Source organism: Nyctereutes procyonoides, unplaced genomic scaffold, assembly GCF_905146905.1.
Source record: "Nyctereutes procyonoides isolate TBG_1078 unplaced genomic scaffold, NYPRO_anot_genome, whole genome shotgun sequence".
In the NCBI taxonomy this organism is placed as follows: Eukaryota; Metazoa; Chordata; class Mammalia; order Carnivora; family Canidae; genus Nyctereutes; species Nyctereutes procyonoides.
The window spans coordinates 33,444,819-33,462,913 of NW_026575132.1; the positions used below are offsets into that span (position 1 = coordinate 33,444,819).

Sequence of the window (18,095 nt, forward strand, 5' to 3'; positions counted from 1 at the left end):
TACTTACAGTATGCCTCAGCTGTCAACAGCTGGCTCAGTTTCACGTGCTATGTGCTCACCCAGTCACCCACATGGGTCTCACCACTTCACTTCGGTGTCCGTTCTCTTTTAAGATCATTTGACTTTCTGTGCTTTTCTCCCACTGTTCTCTGCGTGCAGTGCCAGTACGGTGTGTTCTGAGTGTTGTCACCAAAGTCCCGTGCAGTCTGCTGTTGTCTTGAAAGCTCCTCAGTGCCAGAGTTCTCTGACACAAGGGCTCACTGTGACAGTTATCTGTAAAGACACATTGTCCAAGAGAAATTCCCGAGGTTCAGAACGGGCCCCAGCCTTGAAGTCTGCTGACAGCACCAAAGCCAGAAGAACACTAAAGTGCTCGAAATCCCTAAACGATGTGGGTGAGAAGGCCCAGGATACTGTGGGAAGTTTTGACTATGTGGAAAGAACTTGGTCCGAAGGGAAACTGATACTTCCTCAAGATCCAGGTCTAAGAGTTAACAGGTTCCATCAGAAGGAAAAAAGAGAACTGCATTGCAAAACTCTTGGCAGTTCCAAACAGTCTTGTGTTTCATTCCTTTCTGCCAATTATTCAACTGCCTCAGAGATGGAAGCTGGCAAGGGGGGCACGCACATCCCTCTTTTGGAAGAGAAAACAGATGGTGAAACCATGTCTAGGAGCCGGCGCCTGCTCCAGTGCCTGTTCTTGCTCTCGCGCGGCTCCAGCGCCAGTGGCCCACATGGGCTCCCCGAGCTGGAGAGCTATGCCACCCACCTGCACACCGCTGAGTCCTCCAGTGGGCTGGCAGGGAGCACAGGCTTCTGCTCTGATGAGATGGGAGATGATGATGTCTTTGAGGAGAGCACGTCTGCAAAGTGGAGGAGCAAGGTCCTGCGGGCGCCCCTCTGCTCAGTAGAGAAGGACAGTGACCTGGATTGTCCTTCTCCCCCCTCTGAAAAATGCCCCCCTGTCTCTCCTGTGTCCACGTCAGGGGATGCCTGCAGGTTGGTTTGCCAAGAACCACCATTCTGGCCAGCTCTGCTCCCCACACCTCAGTGGCCTCATCTTGCTTTAATATGTGAAGTTTCAGGAAAATGAACTAATGGGTGATTGGTAGACAATTGTGGGTTAATAGTTTTCTCCAGAAGAATGGAGTATTGATATCATTAGGAAAACCAATTTTTATGAGATGGGTCCCAAATAGTTTTACAGATGATAAAAGAGGAAGAAGCTACACATATTAAAGGCAAAGCTGACTCTTCTCAACCAAAAATAAGTAGGCCTTGCATAAGGAAATTGGAAGAAAGAAAATACTATCTCCAGTTTAACAGCTTGATGATCTAGATTTTAAGCATCAGCTGCCCCTTCCAGCCTCATTTTTAAACCCTTTGTTCCAATTGCAACACAATATGCATGGGAAGAGGCCAGCCTTCAGCAGCATCTTTCTTCCTTCTTTTTAACTTGGATGCGGCCACCTCTGTCTAGGTCCTGACTCCACTTCCCACCTTTGTCTTCCCGTGTGCAGCATCCTCGTCTAGTCTCCAGAATCTTTCAGCATTCACTTTTTGTCACCACGCTCAAGCTTTTCCTATTCTTGCCTTTCCCTGGGCACCTCTCCTCTGCGCCAGCTGTTACCATTTCTAACAGTTGGATCAGAAACCCTCTCACAGAAACAAAGAGCTATGAGCCTAGCCAGGGTCTGCCTAGGGCCCGGGGCCAGCTCCTTTCAGGCCAGGTGTCCCTACCTCTTGTCCAGCTGCTGGAAAAGACCCTCCGTTTCTCAAAAATCTGTTGAGTTCCTTGAGGTTAGTAGCTATATCCCCTTGCATACACCCTTAGAAATCATGAATGATTTAAAATTCTTACTCCCTCAAAAAAGAAGGTCATAGCACCTTATAATGGGGATTTTAGATCCAGGAGAAGCCCTGTATTTTCTCTGTTTACCCTCTGAGGGAGGACAGAAATGTGTAGCTGTGGTGTGTGAAGGTGAAGTGAGTGATTATAGCTAAAAAGCAAATTCATCATCTTTTTAAGGGACTGGTATCTTTGGAAGGTAGAGTGCTGGCTTTGTTTTACACAGAATTTTTTCTTCTAATTATTTTAACATGTTCTGAAAGATGCTTCCATGTTGCCTTAGATTCAGCTTTCAGTGAAGTTCTTAAATCTTACCAAAAATGACTGCTTTGTGATTTCTTACATCATATTTTCCTTTCTGATGCCAAATGCCATCCAGACTTTCCAATTTGGTGTGGTAAGCTAGAAGTTTTTAGTTTTAGTAGTAATTGTTCTCATCCGTGTTTGTGTGTTTCTGTGCTTGTAGTCATTTCTGTGATGTTTGTTGCTGAAAGTTTCCACTGGAGGGACTGACCCTCCCCTGTCATGTGGCTCTCCTGGTAATGACTGGCTCTCCTTTCACTGCAGGATCTGCCACTGTGAAGGGGATGAAGAGAGCCCCTTGATCACCCCCTGCCGCTGCACAGGGAGCCTCCACTTTGTGCACCAGACCTGCCTGCAGCAGTGGATCAAGAGCTCTGACACACGCTGCTGTGAGCTCTGCAAGTACGAGTTCATCATGGAGATCAAGCTGAAGCCTTTGAGAAAAGTATGTGCAAGGATGCATTCAGAAGTGCTCTCACCTCTTTGAAATGAGAGCCCCCGGTAGAGTTAACTTATTGGCCTGGGATGAAGCCATAGCTCATTTCCACTCCTGTCTATGAGAAGTGGGGACGGGTGCACATTCGTGCTACAAAAGTCATCATTTCCGCGTCTCATTTCCTGCTCCTTCCTCTCAGGAAGAAGCTCTTACTGACCCTTCAGTCCTAATGTATTTTTCCATCAGACTAAGACTGCTTGCTTGTCCGGGTCAGTCATTTGGCTCTTGACCACAGACCATTTTGTGATGTCTTAGTCAGCATTTAACTTTATACGTTTAACTGTTCATGTCTTGCCTTTGATGAGGAATGTATGTTATTAGACATTATATCTCTCCCCAGCACAAAGCACAGAGTAACATAGTAAATTTATTTGGTCAATACTTGTGATAAGTATTTGCTAGTCAGTAGGGGGAGGGTGCACCACAGGCCTTATGTGAAATGCTCCTGTCTTCAGGCCCCATGTCACTGCCCACTCTGAGCAGAGCTTCATCTGGTAAGTGCCTCCTGTGTAAATGGCTTAATGTGTTTCTGTATATGCCAAGCACATAAGGTTTTGTTGGGAAGAATAAGACTTGTTCTTATCTCAAGAATTACGATATGTATATCCAAGGAGAGTCACACGATCAAACCACAAAACATGACAATGCCAAGCTGATGCTAGATTAAGTGGTGGCAGAGCATTTCAGATATTCAGAGGAGGAAGCATCGGCTGTGGGCTGTAGCACTGGGGAGGTGAAGTGGTGGTAGTGTCACAGAATATTTGGGTGTTAAAGCCGTTCTTGAAGGACCAGTAGGATTTGGCGTAAAGTGAGTTTAGAGAGATCAGATTGTATAGAAAATTATACACCAAAAAGGTGAGGGTAAGCCTTTCAGGGCAGTGTGAAAGGCGTGGACTGAGTATATCTTAGGAAATAGATCAGGGAGCAGGGGGGCATTTTAGGAGGGAAGCTAAAAGAAGGTATACTATATAAAACCATAGCAGAAAGCATTCTGGGTGTTGGAGAAGTCAGATGCAAACTACTTACAAATGTTTTGCCCCATAAAGACCGTGTAATTTATCAGATACCTACTGTGTGCTGATCTGTCAAGTGAGACTTTGACCAGTGTAGATAATCCACGAGGCTCTACTTTCAGCTTGTTCTGCATAGAACCATCTGGAAAGAGGCTATGACTAGGGCTGGCCAAGGACATGCAGAGTGTTTGCACTTTGTTCTTTTTCTCTACCCTTATATTTTTTCTTCTGACTTGGAAAACAGTAAGTGAAAAAGATAATCTGGCTTATTTGGAGTAAATTAATGAGCTCCTAGAGGAGATGGGACTGGCACAGCTTGCTTACACCAGGAACTCTTAGCATCAGTTTCAAGCTGGTGCTGCCAAAGTAGCAAAGGACCAAAGAGCGCCTTCTGTCATCACCTTCACGATGTAGTGTGACCCATCTGCTGTGTGTTGTGGCGTCATCAACCTTCTTTTCCCTGCCCATGCCAGTCCACAAGGCAGGAAGTTCTCGTGTGCCTCCTGGGCCGAGACCAAGGCTTTTTTCATCAGGACTGAAACTATAGAGTCCTTTAGCTAGCCATTGGATGTCTGCCTGCAAGAATAAGCAGACTAGAGGATTGATTTCTGTTTGTGGTTCATAGCTTGTCTTGATCCCAGCTTCTTTGCATTGCATAAAAAGTTTGGCTGTTGACAGAGTACCAGTGGCTGGTACTTGCTTGAAGCCAAATGGCTTAAGGAAAATGACTTCTGGTGTTTGGGAAAATTCATGTAGTTTAGGAAAAGGAGAAGGGAGAAAAAGCCAGTCTTACCTGTCTATAATGTTCTCACCCCCATTATAGCCCTTTACATCTGGGTTCTGCACCTCATGCTCTGCATGTTGTCTTTCCAGTGGGAGAAGTTGCAGATGACGGCTAGTGAGCGCAGGAAGATAATGTGCTCAGTGACATTCCATGTCATCGCCATCACCTGTGTGGTCTGGTCCTTGTATGTGCTCATTGACCGAACCACTGAGGAGATCAAACATGGACAGGCAACAGGTACGTGCTCATTATGAAAGATGACCTCAGCGTAGAGATCCTGGATAACACACTGGGGTCATAGGATTGGGGTGTTATTGCTGATTGGTTTTTAAGTCAGATTTCAAACGTCTGAGTTTCTGGGACAGGGGCATCAATTAAGAGGTACCAAGCATCCTTTTTGATGAGCAAAGAATCCATTGGTTGTGGGAAGGTCAAAAGTTGTGTTTTATTTACTTCAGATCTTAAATTAGGTCTACTGATAGGCTAACCAGGTTTTTACCCTTCCAGGAATCCTAGAGTGGCCCTTTTGGACTAAACTGGTGGTTGTGGCCATTGGCTTTACTGGCGGACTTCTTTTTATGTACGTTCAGTGCAAAGTGTACATACAATTATGGAAGAGACTCAAGGCTTATAACAGAGTAATCTATGTTCAGAACTGTCCAGAAACAAGCAAAAAGAGTATTTTTGAAAACTCTGCACTAACAGAACCCAACTTTGAAAATAAAGATGGACATGGAATCTGCCATTCCGACACAAACTCTTCTTGTTGGACAGAACCTGAAGACACTGGAACAGAAATCGTTCATGTCTGATTTTGTGGAGAGTGTAGTTTTCCTGGACATCAAAGAAAAGCTGAAGGAAATTGTTTACTGCCAATTGTGTACCTTTTCTTATGTCCTTTAATAGCATAGACTGGGCAGGTGACTGTTTTAATGGCTTCTCTTTTTCTAAAACCTCCTTAGTGAATCTCCTGGAAAGCCCTCACATTGGCTGTACACGGCTGGGTTCCACTTCTGCCAGCATTTCCATGGGAAGGGAAGTCTCCATGACACCATGATGGGTTGCTGGCTGGATTCTGGCCCATGAAACCTTGAGCAGAACGAAAGAATAAAATGCCAAACCTGAGGGAAGAGCAGGAGCAGGGTGGCACCCAGGCTTCAATGTCCGGTCTCTCCTAGTTGGCAGCAGTCCTCATCCTGGAGCAGAGTGTTTGGGAATGTCTAGCCATGATGAGAGGATTTCTGTCCTTACTGAGAATAGCCTGGGGAGATGAGCTCCTTGCCAATGCCGCCATAGACAGTTCTCCTGAGCAGACGAGGCTGTGGTGCTCTGTGTGTGGTGGTGATTGATTCACTAAGCAAACAGCACTTTACAAAAAGAAAATCTTTATTTTGTAATATGTGTGTCCAGTAGGATTGACATTTAAAAGAATGTCTCATTTAGAAGCCTTTCTTTCATTATCTCTTTAACATTACAATAGATCTAAAACCCTTTTTGCCTTATATATTCTAAGAAACCTGACATTTACTCTGTGTCCATAAAAAAGGACTCTTGGCTATAAAGCAGGACAAACAGGTGTGAGGCTTTTTCCTAACATTTCATGGGAATCAGTGGATGCCAGATGGTAATTTGAGTATAATGCCTGTGGTTTCAAGCCTATTTTATGACAAGTCTTTATGTCATGGGTCTGCCCCAAACATTTCTTTTTGGTCAACACTGAAAAAGAAGATTTTGTGAGATCTAAATGAAAGGAAGGAAATGAGTAATTAGAACAAAACTGAATATTTAAAACTGATTTCTTTATGGACAAACCTCTCCAGTTTGTGCTGGCTTCATCAAAAGAGTAAACATGTGCTGCCCTGGTCTGGAGCGTGTACGCTGTGGGTGCTCCTGGCACCAGCCACATTGGACAGCTTCTGCTCCTGAGGAGGTTCTGTAGATCACTGGCCAGGGCACAGAGATATACAGGCTGGCTCTGGGACAGAGGCCAGGAGTGAGCAGCAAACTGCCATGGCCCACTGTGTCACTGCTCCCTAGCCACAGGTCTACCCATTTATCGCCTTAACTGGACCAGACAGAGAGGATGCTTGTGATCAGTTTGTTCTGACATCAGGGATTATCTCCTGTACCATTTTCATAAAACAAACAAAACCAAAGTCACTACCATCAAATGGCCTTTGTCCCTTTAAAAAGTCTGTTTTTAAAAATCAGTTTCATTTCTCCAGGTAAATAGGAATCAACTCCAGGAAGATAGGCCAGGAAGGTCTGTGGTGTGACATAAATATGCCCAGATACTTACTCCCCAGGCAACTCTGCATCTGTAGAGCCTCCTCTAAGGGGAAGGATGCCTGGGGGTCCTGCCCTCAGTCCTCTGAGCCTTCGGTGCCTCACCTCTCCTGTTAAGAGGATGAAGCAAACACAAGATGATCCCTTTGGCCTTTTAGAGTGGAAGTGCTATGGTTTGTTTTGAAAGCCAGGAGGCCTGAGGTGTATCTGAGCTCTGGGAGAGGGCACGTGATAGCAGGCCTGGCCCTGCCAGCTCTTCCCATCCAGGGTCTGGTTCATTGGCATCAAAGATCCTGGTCTAAGATGCTGCTCCACTGTGGCCTTCTTCAGGCTGGGCAGGCACCGTCCAGCCATGGCCAACCCCTGAAAATAGGTCAGCCTGCTCTCTCTCTCCATCTCCCAGGCTGCATCCAGTCTGTGCCTGTGTCCACTGTGCCCCAAAGTGCGATTACCCACACCCCTTCTCAGGCTGGTGATGCCAAGCAACTACACACTGTCCCTCAGGGGAGCCGAGTCCTGGAGCCAGCCTGTCTGTGCCCCTTGGGAGCTGCCCAGCCAAGGGCCCTTGTCCCTGCCACCTTAGAGCAGATGAGTAGTCATCTGAGGAGCGGGATAGATTTTTAAGTCGGATTTCTTCTCCTCTCCCTGATGGAACCCTTCATACTGGACTTGAAAGTCACTGAGACTTTCTGCTCAGAGGAAAGTGTGCTTAGGTAGGAATAGCCTCTGGGCAGCCCACCTGTCATGGCTGGCACCCCCTAATGGCAAAGGTGCCTTTATAGCCATGACTGCTGTGTTGCTTCTGTGCCTGACCAAATTCTCACATGAAATCCTCATTTTTTTTCAGGAAGGTCTAATGCCATCTCATCACTTCCACCAAGCTCCTAAAAAAAAGCCTTCTGTCCCAGGACAGTCCATCCCACATCCTTTTTTCCTCTCTTGTGATGGCACATAGATTCCCCCTTGCCTTCCTCTTCTCTCACAGATTTGTTGAGCACCTCTGACCCCATTCTTAGTTCTAGCTCTAATCTCTACCACCCAGAGACTGACCTGGGAAGCCAGAAGCTCTGGAAAGGTGGTGCTGTGCTGCCATCTAGTGAGGGCAGCGGATTTGCCCAGTGTTCCTTTAGTCTGCAGCAGCTTGCCTTCTAGTTCTTTAGGGGCTATTTATTCCTGTTTCCCCTCATTCTGCATGTGGCTTTGGTGGGAGGACAACACTTGGCAGAACCAGAAATGTGGGATAACCTGGGGGTCTCAGGGGCGGGAGGGCTGGTACTTGGGGACTAGCAAGGGGGAGAGGGAAGTGGCATCAGGGGTGTGGCCAGCCAGCCCTCTCTGATTTGGCCTCTACTCCCTCAAATTTAGTTTGGCTCTATCGCTTTTGACTTTGGCTGTCAGCAGGAATTTGATTTTTATGTCTGAGTTGATTTTAGGAAAGCCTGAAAACTATCAAAGATCTCATCCGGTTCTGGGCCTCTACTGTCTCCTCCTTTTCTGCCTCATTCCCACGCTTTTTAGTCTTCTGGGTCTAGTTTTCAGCCTTTCTAGCGTGCCCTACCTGGTTCCAGACACGCAGGCCCCAGGCGGTGGGCCAGTTCAAGAGAGTCTCAGGTCGAGCCTGCCCAATTGGAGCTGCTTCTGCTGCCTGGTGGGTTGGCTGCAGGGCATGAGGAGGCCTGGGAACAGCAGGGGTAAGGTCCACAATGCTGTGCATTTGGCCTAATGCAGAGACACTTTCTGAATATTTTCCCTTTTGAATCTGATTTGAAACATGTATCTTCCCTCTCTAGCCCAAGGAAAGACAGGAACATAGGGAAATAAAAGCAAATGCTTTGTTTTGGAAGTAATTACGTTGTGCAGCTATTCACCTATTTAGATGCAATGTTTATAGAAAGCTGATTGTTAATAAACAACAAATTTACACTGGCATGTGTGGTGTAGTTTCTAAAAGGCACTTCACATTTGAAGATTTGCTTAACTTGGGAAGTTTCTAGTTATCTGAATGTTTATCTGGTTTTGTATCCTTTTGTGTGTGTTCACTGTTTCTCAGTATTAACACTTGAATAATTCTCTCGAGGGGTTGTTTGTGTTATACATGGGGTATCTATTTGCAGCAATAAAGCATCTCTTTAAAAAGAGATTGTGCCATGAAAGTGTTTTCCTGCAAGAAGGCTGGGAACCTTGGCAGGCATTCATTCCAGTGGTTCTGATCCCCTTTCCACATTCCTCTGGCTCACATGTTGAAGAAGAAAACTATGCAACCTCTGGAGGTATCTTTTCCTCAGCCTGTCCCTGCAGAGCGGGTGGTTGGTGGGGAGGGGGTGGGTTCAGGAGAGAAAACTAAAGTAGCTCACATAGGTGTGCTTATTTCAAATATCCAGGCTCTACTTGGACTTCGTGCCCTGCGAGAAGCCAGATTCAGGTTCAGAGTGTGTATGGCAATGTGACCGTGGAACAGTTGATTATTGCCCCACTTGCCCTATCTGTTGAAAACACTTACTCAGCCTAGCTGAGTAGGAGGACCAGGGAAGATCAGCAGGATCTCTGGTGATAGCTTAGCCTGGCTGCATCTCCCAGCTTCTGCTGGGTCCTCCCTGAGTCATGGTGATGTCGCTGATCTTCCTGTCTCAAGACTGCAAACTGTGAGTGCTGAGGGCTGGCACCTGCCTTTGCCTGTATGCATAAGGTGAAAACAGAGAGGCCAGCGTTGCCCCAGACATACTGTACCCTCGGTGAGCTCAGAGAATTCATCCACCAGTTAAGGGTACCACAGTAGCTACCAGGAGACTTTGGAGCTAAGCAGGAGGATACTTTGCCAAGTATCCTTGCCGGGCTTCTGGAGCTGTTGAGGCCTCACGAGGAGGAGGTGACCACAGAACAGCTGAACAGGTATATGCCTGTGAGAGGGAGGGAGTGCTCAAGTGTTCAGCTATTGGTTGGAGGGGTGAGGAGGGTGGAGCTGAAAGAGGATTCTGTTTCTGTCAGAATGTGAGGTGGGCGTGCTGCCTGAGGGGGGAGCCTCTGTGCTTTGGGAATCCACCAAATTTGATGAGTTTGGCTGAAGAGATGCCTGGTGGGGGGGAGGGGGTGTCTTGTTGCACACAGCCTTGACAAGGCCTTTCTGTCCTTTATAACACCAGCCACAAAGTAATGGGGCAAGGGCTGCTGCATGGCACACTTCCAGGGGTCGCTTTCAATCCTCTCAGGGAAAACTACTCACAGGGCCAGCCTCCTGTTTTGTAAATAAACTTAACAAACTTACAGCCCTGTGCCCATTAATTTACATGTTGACATACTTCCTGCTCCTCATTACTTGGGGTGTCAGGGTGGTGGGAGGAGGATGACCCCTGATGCTGAAGTAGAACCACTTAGATGACCAGGAATGGCTAGTCTCTCTGGAAAAAATGAAATGTCTGATTTAAACATTCAGAGGGGAGGGGCAGCCATACAGCAATCAAACTGTCAGCATGGTTAAAAAAAAACAAAAACAAAATCAAACTCAGGCCCTTGACACTGCTATGGATTTAAAGTATGTATCTTGTATACTGCATACAGTTGGGTATTGGTTTTTTGAATTATTCTGATAATTTCTGCCTTTTATTTGGAGTTTTTAGTCCTTATAGACATTTGATGTAATTACTGAAATGGTTGGTTCTGTGTCTACCATTTGGTTTGTCCTCTTTGTTTTCATTCCCCTGTTCCCCCCCCTTTTTTTTGCTTTCTTTTAAATTATTTATATATTTTTAGAATTCCATTTTAAGTTCTCTTGGTTTTTAGCTATAAACTTCTTTACATTATTTCAGTGGTTGCAATAGAGATTATAATCTACCTACTTAAAATTTTACAAACTACTTAGAATTAATATTGTACCACTTGATAGAAGATGTAGAAAGCATATGACTGAAATAGTCCATCAATTCCCATTGTCTTTTATGCTGTCTTCATGTAATGGTTACATGTATTATAAATGCCACATGACAGTGTTATAATATTTGCTTCAAATAATCTTATATATTTTAAAGGAAGGAGGAGGGAAGAAAGTCTCTTACATTTGCCAAATGTTTGCCGTATCTGATACTCTCCTATCCCTTCTGAGGACCTGTTTCCAGTGGAGCATTTCTTGTTGTGTAGATCTGCTGGTCATACCTTCTCCTCATTTCATTTTACCTGAAAATTTCTTTAATTCATTTTCATACTTGAGAAGTATTTTTGCTGGCTACAGAATTCTGTGTTGGTGCTTTAAAAATGTCATCTCATTGTCAACTGGTCCCCACAGTTTCTGATGACAAGTCCTTTGCACTTCAAATCATTGTTCCATTGTATTCTATCTGTTACTGCTTCCGGGTCGTCTTTTTCACTCTCTTTTGGAGGAGTTTGACTCTAAGGTATGGTTTTCTTTGCATTTATTCTGCTTGGGTTTGGCTGAACTTCTTGGAGCTATAAATTTGTCTCTCTCCAAACTTGGGGAATTGTTGGCCTTTATTTCTCCAGATATTCTTCCCCATTGTCTTGTACCTTCCCTCTCCTTCTGGGACTCCAATTACATGCATGCTGATGTCATCGCATAGATCTCTGAGGCCCTGTTATGTAAAAAAAAAAAAAGAAATCTCTCTTTCCTTCAGATTGGATCATTTATATTGATCTGCCTTAAGTTCACTGTCTCTTTGCTCTCATCTATATTTTGCTCTATTACTTATTTTTCCAGATATTTTTAGTTCTAGAATTTCCATCTGATGATGATTCTCCATCCTCCTCCTCCGTCTCTTCTCCTTCTTCCTCTCTTTTCCTTTTTTTTAATAAATTTATTTTTTATTGGTGTTCAATTTGCCAACATACAGAATAACACCCAGTGCTCATCCCGTCAAGTGCCCACCTCAGTGCCCGCCACCCAGTCACCTCCACACCCCACCCACCTCCCCTTCCACCACCCCTAGTTCATTTCCCAGAGTTAGGAGTCTTTCATGTTCTGTCACCCTTTCTGATATTTCCCACTTATTTTTTCTCCTTTCCCTTTTATTCCCTTTCACTATTTTTTATATTCCCCAAATGAATGAGACCATATAATTTTTGTCCTTCTCCGATTGACTTACTTCACTCAGCATAATACCCTCCAGTTCCATCCACGTGGAAGCAAATGGTGGGTATTTGTCGTTTCTAATGGCTGAGTAATATTCCATTGTATACATAGACCACAGCTTCTTTATCCAATCATCTTTTGATGGACACCGAGGCTCCTTCCACAGTTTGGCTGTTGTGGACATTGCTGCTAGAAACATTGGGATGCAGGTGTCCCAGCGTTTCACTGCATCTGTATCTTGGGGTAAATCCCCAGCAGTGCAATTGCTGGGTCATAGGGCAGATCTATTTTTAATTCTTTGAGGAACCTCCACACAGTTTTCCAGAGTGGCTGCACCAGTTCACATTCCCACCAACAGTGCAGGAGGGTTCCCCTTTCTCCACATCCTCTCCAACATTTGTGGTTTCCTGCCTTGTTAATTTTCCCCATTCTCACTTGTGTGAGGTGGTATCTCATTGTGGTTTTCATTTGTATTTTCCTGATGGCAAGTGATGCGGAGCATTTTCTCATGTGCTTGTTGGCCATGTCTAGGTCTTCCTCTCTTCCTTTCTTTTCCAATGTATAATTCTCTGCTGAGATTTCCGATCCTTTCATGAATTGGTAATATATTTGATCCACAGAGCACAGGTATAAAATCTTCACTGAAATCATTATCTGTTGATTGCAACATCTGTGCCATTGTACAGTTCCTCTTGGTTTCCCTTGAGAGTAGGTCACATTTCCCTTGTATATTGCATAATTTTGGATTGTGCCTTGGATATTGTGAATGTTATTATATAGAAATTCTGAGTTCTTTTATATTTCTCTGAAAAGGAATTTTTTTATTTAAGCAAGCAGTTAACTTGGCTACGCTAAACTGAAACCTGTTTAAAAGTTCAAATCTTACTCTAGTTGTTTCGCCCTCAGTTGAACTATTTGCAGTTTGCTCCATACATGCTTGGCTTAGGGGCCAACCAGAGGCCAGAGGTTTAGACAAGTTTATGCAATGAAGTGGGGTTTTCCCTCTCCTGTGGTGCTACTAAATATGCAGGGAGCTGGTAGGGCCAGGTGCAGAGAACATTAATTAACTGCGAGCTCCCTCTGCCACACTTTTGGATCTCTTGTGACATTCATGCCAAGACCATTTTTGTCATTCCTGCCTGATGCAAGATTTTTATAATGGATCACTTTTGTTTGAGGACTCCACATTAGCTGGAGTGAGGGTTTTGTAGAGGTACGGGTGGTCTGGGGTCCATCCTGCCCTGACCTTCCTTTCTGGTCTGCTTGCACCCACAGGCTCAGGCCTGCACCATCATTTATGCCTGCTCCTCGCCCTTCCTCTGCTCATATGGCCTTGCCAGTTCTAAAGGTTGGTACCTTGGCCCTCACAAGGACATGGGGTTGAGTGAGGGCCTCTCCCATGACCATAGGATAATGAAGTCCACCCCTAAGGCCACTCATAAGTGTGGGCACATCTCAAAGGGATGGTAGGGAGTCTGGGCCAGTAAATGTCCAGACTTCCTTCTTTCTGGTACTTACCTAATGGTCAGGGTTCCTCAGAAGGACTTATGCTTTCAGGGGCACATGCGTGCCTTCTCTCCCTTTCTATATCATCCCCTGTGGAAACCTTTTATGCAGACTTTGAGCTTCTGGCCTATCACATTGGGTACACCTTCCAGAAATTCTGGAGACCCTGCTGATTCAATTCTGAAGCCAGAGACAGGGAGTATAGTTTGGGCAAGTGTGTAGGAGGACACAATGAATCACCATGCCCAAGCTCAGGGCTGGCTCTGTTTTTTGGGTGTGGGTAAAGAAATTGCATTTTAAAAGTCATTTTGAGGGACACCTGGGTGGCTCAGTGGTTAAGAGTCTTCCTTTGGCTCAGGACGTGATCCTGGAATTGAGTCCCACATCAGGCTCCCTGCATGAAGCCTGCTTCTCCCTCTCCCTATATCCCTGCCTCTTTCTCTCTGTGTCTCTCATGAATAAATAAATAAATAAAATCTTTTAAAATATCATTTTGAGTCTTCTCTTATTAGAGAAAACAGCCCCCAGCTCCCAAGGTAGTGCCTAGAACCTGTCAGGTGCCTTGCAGGAGAAAAATGGGGGAGCAGCAGGCTGGGGCCTTGTGCCAGCGCTGGGCACACATAGAAGGTGAGTTCCTTGTCCTGCAGGGGCCCTAGGTCCAAGGGAGAGGCCACATGGGAGGATTACAATAGTTATACTGGGGGGACAAAGCCCTGGGGGGAGAGATGAGAATCAAAGACGCCTCCCCAGGGTGGATGACATTTGGGAGGTGTTCTGAAGAAAAAGTGGAGCTTTCTGAGCAACGAGTTGGGAAAACCACCTTATCTAGACTGGGTTTTTTGGCAGGGGGCACTTTTGCCTAGATGGAATCACAGTGATTATGGCTTTTTTTTTTCTTTTTTTTTTTTTTTTTTTTTGTGGGAAGAGGGGGTGTGAGCTGTTTGGGGTGATTGGAATATAGCATGTTTAAGGAGACTTGTTTTGAATGCACTTCTTTATTTTTATGACAACAATTCCTAATTTATTCAACAAGGATGTATTTGGGCATCTAGTATATGCAAGAAATTGGACTAAGCATAAATAGAACAGAAAATAATCATGCCTCCCAATGAGAACAAATGTCTATCAGTTGTCTTCTTGTTGCTGCCTGGTGTGGAAGCACTGAGCTGGGTGCAGGGCAGGAGGCCACACAGTCCTGCTCTGCGTCAGATGGATTTGTGCAGTGTACCCACTCTGATCAGAGTATGGGATTCACTAAAGATTGAGGGAAAAACTTTTAGAATGCACTGAAGCTTAGGCATAACATGGCCCAACTTGGACATCCTTTGGTTTGAAGCCAGTAAGCCTGGGCCTGAGGAATCGTGGCAGCCACAGAAAAGCAAGCTGCAAGGTCTGCCCCAGAGCCACCTGGGTGCCTGCCCACCTGGGCAGGCTGGAGTCTGGGACCTGAGCTTAGCCTCGAGCTAAGCCGTAGCTTAGCCATATTCAAGTGAGACTGGCTCAGGTGGCTTCTTAGATAGCTACACTATTGGGAATCCGGTCTGGGGACAAGTAGTAATATGGCAGCTTCTTGTTCTTGTTGCGCTCAGCAATCATGCTGACGATGGTGTCAAGGTTCTTGCGGAACCGGGCAATGGCCTCTTTTACAGGCTTCTCGATGAAATGCTCTTCTGGGTACATGCCCAGGAACAGCTAAGGGCCCAGATACAGACAGGTTAATCTTTGCTGAGGTGATGTCAAATGACAGGCCTTGTCTCACCCCCAGAGACCATCTCTTGGGAAGTGAGCGAGGGAGCATGTGCTCATTCCCTCCCTCCATCCACTGCCACCTGCTGAGAGCACCCCAAGAATGCTCCTGGTCTGGGGTCTCAGATAAATGGGAAAGATAACTGCCCTGCTGTGGGGTGGCTACCAGGGTGTGTAATGACATGAGTGAACGGGGGACTGTGGTGGGCACGCGGCTGTACCGTCCTGCCTTCCCATTTGGGCTCCAGGCAGCAGAGGTACAGGAGCCAGCGCTTGCCTCTCCGGCCCAGGACGGCCATGGCCAGGCCCTGCTGGGGTACTGTGCTTGTTTGTACACTCACACAGATGTCTGCAAATTCAAACTAGATAGAGCTTTATAAAAGTTATTGGGTTATTAAAACTGGAAAGTTTCATACCCAGGGCTGGAAAGGGTGAGATTTTGGATTAGTTTGTGGAGGACGGATCGTCTCAACATTCTTTGGCCCAGAAATTCCTCTACTAGGAACACGTCATCTGGCACTACTGAACACATGTGCAAAGACATGTACACATGTGCAAAGATGTTAGTGGAGGACTAACACATTAGCAAAGTCCCCAAAGCAACCTCAGTGCCCCCTAAAATGGCGCATGGGTCTGGGGCTGGTAGAACTGGTCATCATTCTGTGCAACACAGAGCTAATGCCACAGGGTTGTGCCTGAGATCCTGAGATACCCAGCTTTGACATTAGGTTCAGTAAAAGGTGTGTGCATGGAAATGTCTGGAAAGATTCCCAGGAAACTCTTGGTCGTTCCCTCGGGGTAGTCACCGGGGAGCAGAGTCCCCTGCTCCCCTGCTCCAAGCTCCATCCAGGCGCAGGCCTGAGGACCTCCTGGGCACCCCCAGCCTTGAAAGTCAGGATTTCTGGAGAGCAGGTGTCCAGCTTAAGCCCTTATGTTGCAAAGTCCTGAGACGGAGGAATGGGTTACATCCGAGCGACCCGCCCTTTAGAAGGGGCAGAATATGTCTCCCGTACTTACCTCATTTTCTTGGAACTGGCTCAGTGCCCATACTGCGCCCAGATGCCAGCAGGAGCGGCCACGGTCTGGCAGCGTGTCCACAATCTGCTCGATGGTGACGACACCCTTGGCCGTCGGTGGCGGGGCCCGCATGGTTGGGGGGGCATTGGGGATCCAGGAGCACCAGTCGTACTGCAGGGACAGCCACAGACAACAGGCGCGCCTCCCCGGCTGGTCCCACTGCCTGCAGTGGCCCACGTCCCTCCCTGCACCACTGAGAGCGCCGGCCACACGCCTGCCCTCTTTGTACTAGGCTTCCTGCTCCCACAGGGCCACCACCGTCCCCTCTCTGGCTGCTGCCCTCAGCTTAGTGGGCGGAACACGTCCCTGAGGCTGCCTGAGACCAGCCCCAGAAGACCAGAAAGAGGGGTGGTTCTGGCCGGGCTCCTCAGCAGCAGTCAAGGCGACCCTGGCCATGTCCCGCCCAGCCTTTGCCCACCTGGCCGAAGTTCACCGCTGCATGCTGGGCCGAGGCCGTGAAGATCACTACTGTTAGGTACTCCGACAGCTTCTCTCTGGTCTTGATGGACTTGGGGAAACCTAGTGAAGAGCCAGGGGCTGGCTGAGGCCCTGGGGTTGGGGGAGTGGACCGATGACCCTTGGGCACCCTCCCCCACCCCACCCCAGGCCCTGAGCTCCCCCACACAGGGGCTCGGGGGGGCCAGCCATGGGCAAGACACTGGGAGAAGACAGCCGCTTGGCCAGGGCTCTGATGTTTCTCATCCTGGTTCTCAGTGGCTGCAGAAAGTCCCTGAGATGTTCCCATGAGACCTCCTGATGGCCAGGAGTCCCCTTAGGGGGCTCTGGCCCCAGCACCAGGTGCTAAGGTGGATGCTGGGGCCAGAACTGCCCGAGGGCAGTCAGAGGGGCAGGGAAAAGCAGAAGGGAGAGCCAGAGGGAGAGCTGGGGGCAGTGTGTACCTGAGGTCTTCTTGCCCCGCATGCCGTACACATAAACATCCTTCACAAAGTCCTGCAGCTCCTGGTCCTCTACCACCATCTGGTCACTCTTGTAGTAGATGCCTACCACCTCGGCCGTGAACCTGGCTCAGGAGGAGGGGCCCAGCTAGGAGTGGATGACCTGGCCCGGGTTTGCAGCTGGGCCCCAGGGCGGGGCTCCAGTGGTGACCCCGGGACTTATTCCTTAATGTCCAGACTCAGGTCACTCACCCACACTCACACATCCACCCTCCTTCCTCCCTCTATCAGTGCCCTGACAATGGAGCCATCTCTGGCCCACTGAGTCAGCCATCCAGGCCCTGGGCCTCTCCTCCTCCAGGACCTCCCCTCGCTCTGCACAGAGCAGGCCCCACAGCCCCAGCATGCACTCACGTCTTGATGGCCTCCCACACCAGGAGCCCGTCATCCCGGTAGAAGTAGTAGGGAATGTCCTCTGTGCTGTCCATTCCCCGAGCTTTGATGGCCTCGGGGAAGCACAGGGAGATGTAGGTCAGGTCCTGCATGGCCCTCTGCACCATCTGCACGTGTCCACCGCCCCCTGTGGCATTGGCCTTGAGTGGGAGGAGAAAGAGTACCATGAGCTGAGCCTGGGCAGCCCTCTCCAGCCTTCTTGCCCAGAGCTCTCCACAAGAAACTGAAAGGACACTGGGGTGGCCAGGCATGTGGAGGGGCGAGCCCATGTCCTGTGAGTTTGGGAGGTGGGATGTTTAATTCAGGGAATACCAAGGGCAGCCCAATGAGGAGGTTACGGAGAGGCACCTGCACCCCATCCAGTGCAAGAGGTTGCAGTGGAAGGGGTGTGTGCAGAGACGGGGAGGAGGGGGCAGCTGCAGGAGGGCGGGGCCTGCTCTCATTCTGAGCACAGGCTGCCCAGAGTGCAAGCACTGCTCTCAGTGACCTCATCTCTGGGCTAAAGGGGCAGATACCAGCCCCCAGGACCATACAGCTCTCCTGAGGGCAGTGTTTGCTTAGGTGAGGGCTGGAGAGATACATAAGAAGGGATCCTGGTCCTCATCCCAG

General features: G+C 47.7%; 2 protein-coding genes across 11 annotated transcripts in view; one reads left to right on the forward strand and one right to left on the reverse strand.

The window, feature by feature from the left end:
- MARCHF8 (membrane associated ring-CH-type finger 8) overlaps nucleotides 1-8,658 on the forward strand; it is a 161,903-nt gene extending 153,245 nt beyond the window's left edge. For 7 of the 8 annotated variants that reach the window (XM_055345017.1, XM_055345016.1, XM_055345018.1 and 4 more), the window contains 4 exons: nucleotides 160-999; nucleotides 2,417-2,597; nucleotides 4,535-4,682; nucleotides 4,953-8,658. In XM_055345017.1, the coding sequence (XP_055200992.1) occupies nucleotides 160-999; nucleotides 2,417-2,597; nucleotides 4,535-4,682; nucleotides 4,953-5,257 (1,474 nt within the window). In that variant the 3' untranslated portion in view covers nucleotides 5,258-8,658. The remainder of the gene's footprint in view (nucleotides 1-159; nucleotides 1,000-2,416; nucleotides 2,598-4,534; nucleotides 4,683-4,952) is intronic. The other variant, XM_055345024.1, reaches the window with a different exon arrangement.
- The window catches only part of ALOX5 (arachidonate 5-lipoxygenase), a 77,721-nt gene that overhangs the window by 5,250 nt on the left and 54,376 nt on the right, over nucleotides 1-18,095 (reverse strand). For 2 of the 3 annotated variants that reach the window (XM_055345015.1, XM_055345013.1), the window contains exons 10-14: nucleotides 17,448-17,626; nucleotides 17,037-17,158; nucleotides 16,556-16,656; nucleotides 16,078-16,248; nucleotides 14,297-15,006 (exon numbers count right to left, since the gene is read on the reverse strand). In XM_055345015.1, the coding sequence (XP_055200990.1) occupies nucleotides 14,827-15,006; nucleotides 16,078-16,248; nucleotides 16,556-16,656; nucleotides 17,037-17,158; nucleotides 17,448-17,626 (753 nt within the window). In that variant the 3' untranslated portion in view covers nucleotides 14,297-14,826. Of the gene's footprint in view, nucleotides 1-14,296; nucleotides 15,007-16,077; nucleotides 16,249-16,555; nucleotides 16,657-17,036; nucleotides 17,159-17,447; nucleotides 17,627-18,095 lie in introns of those variants that run through there. The other variant, XM_055345014.1, reaches the window with a different exon arrangement.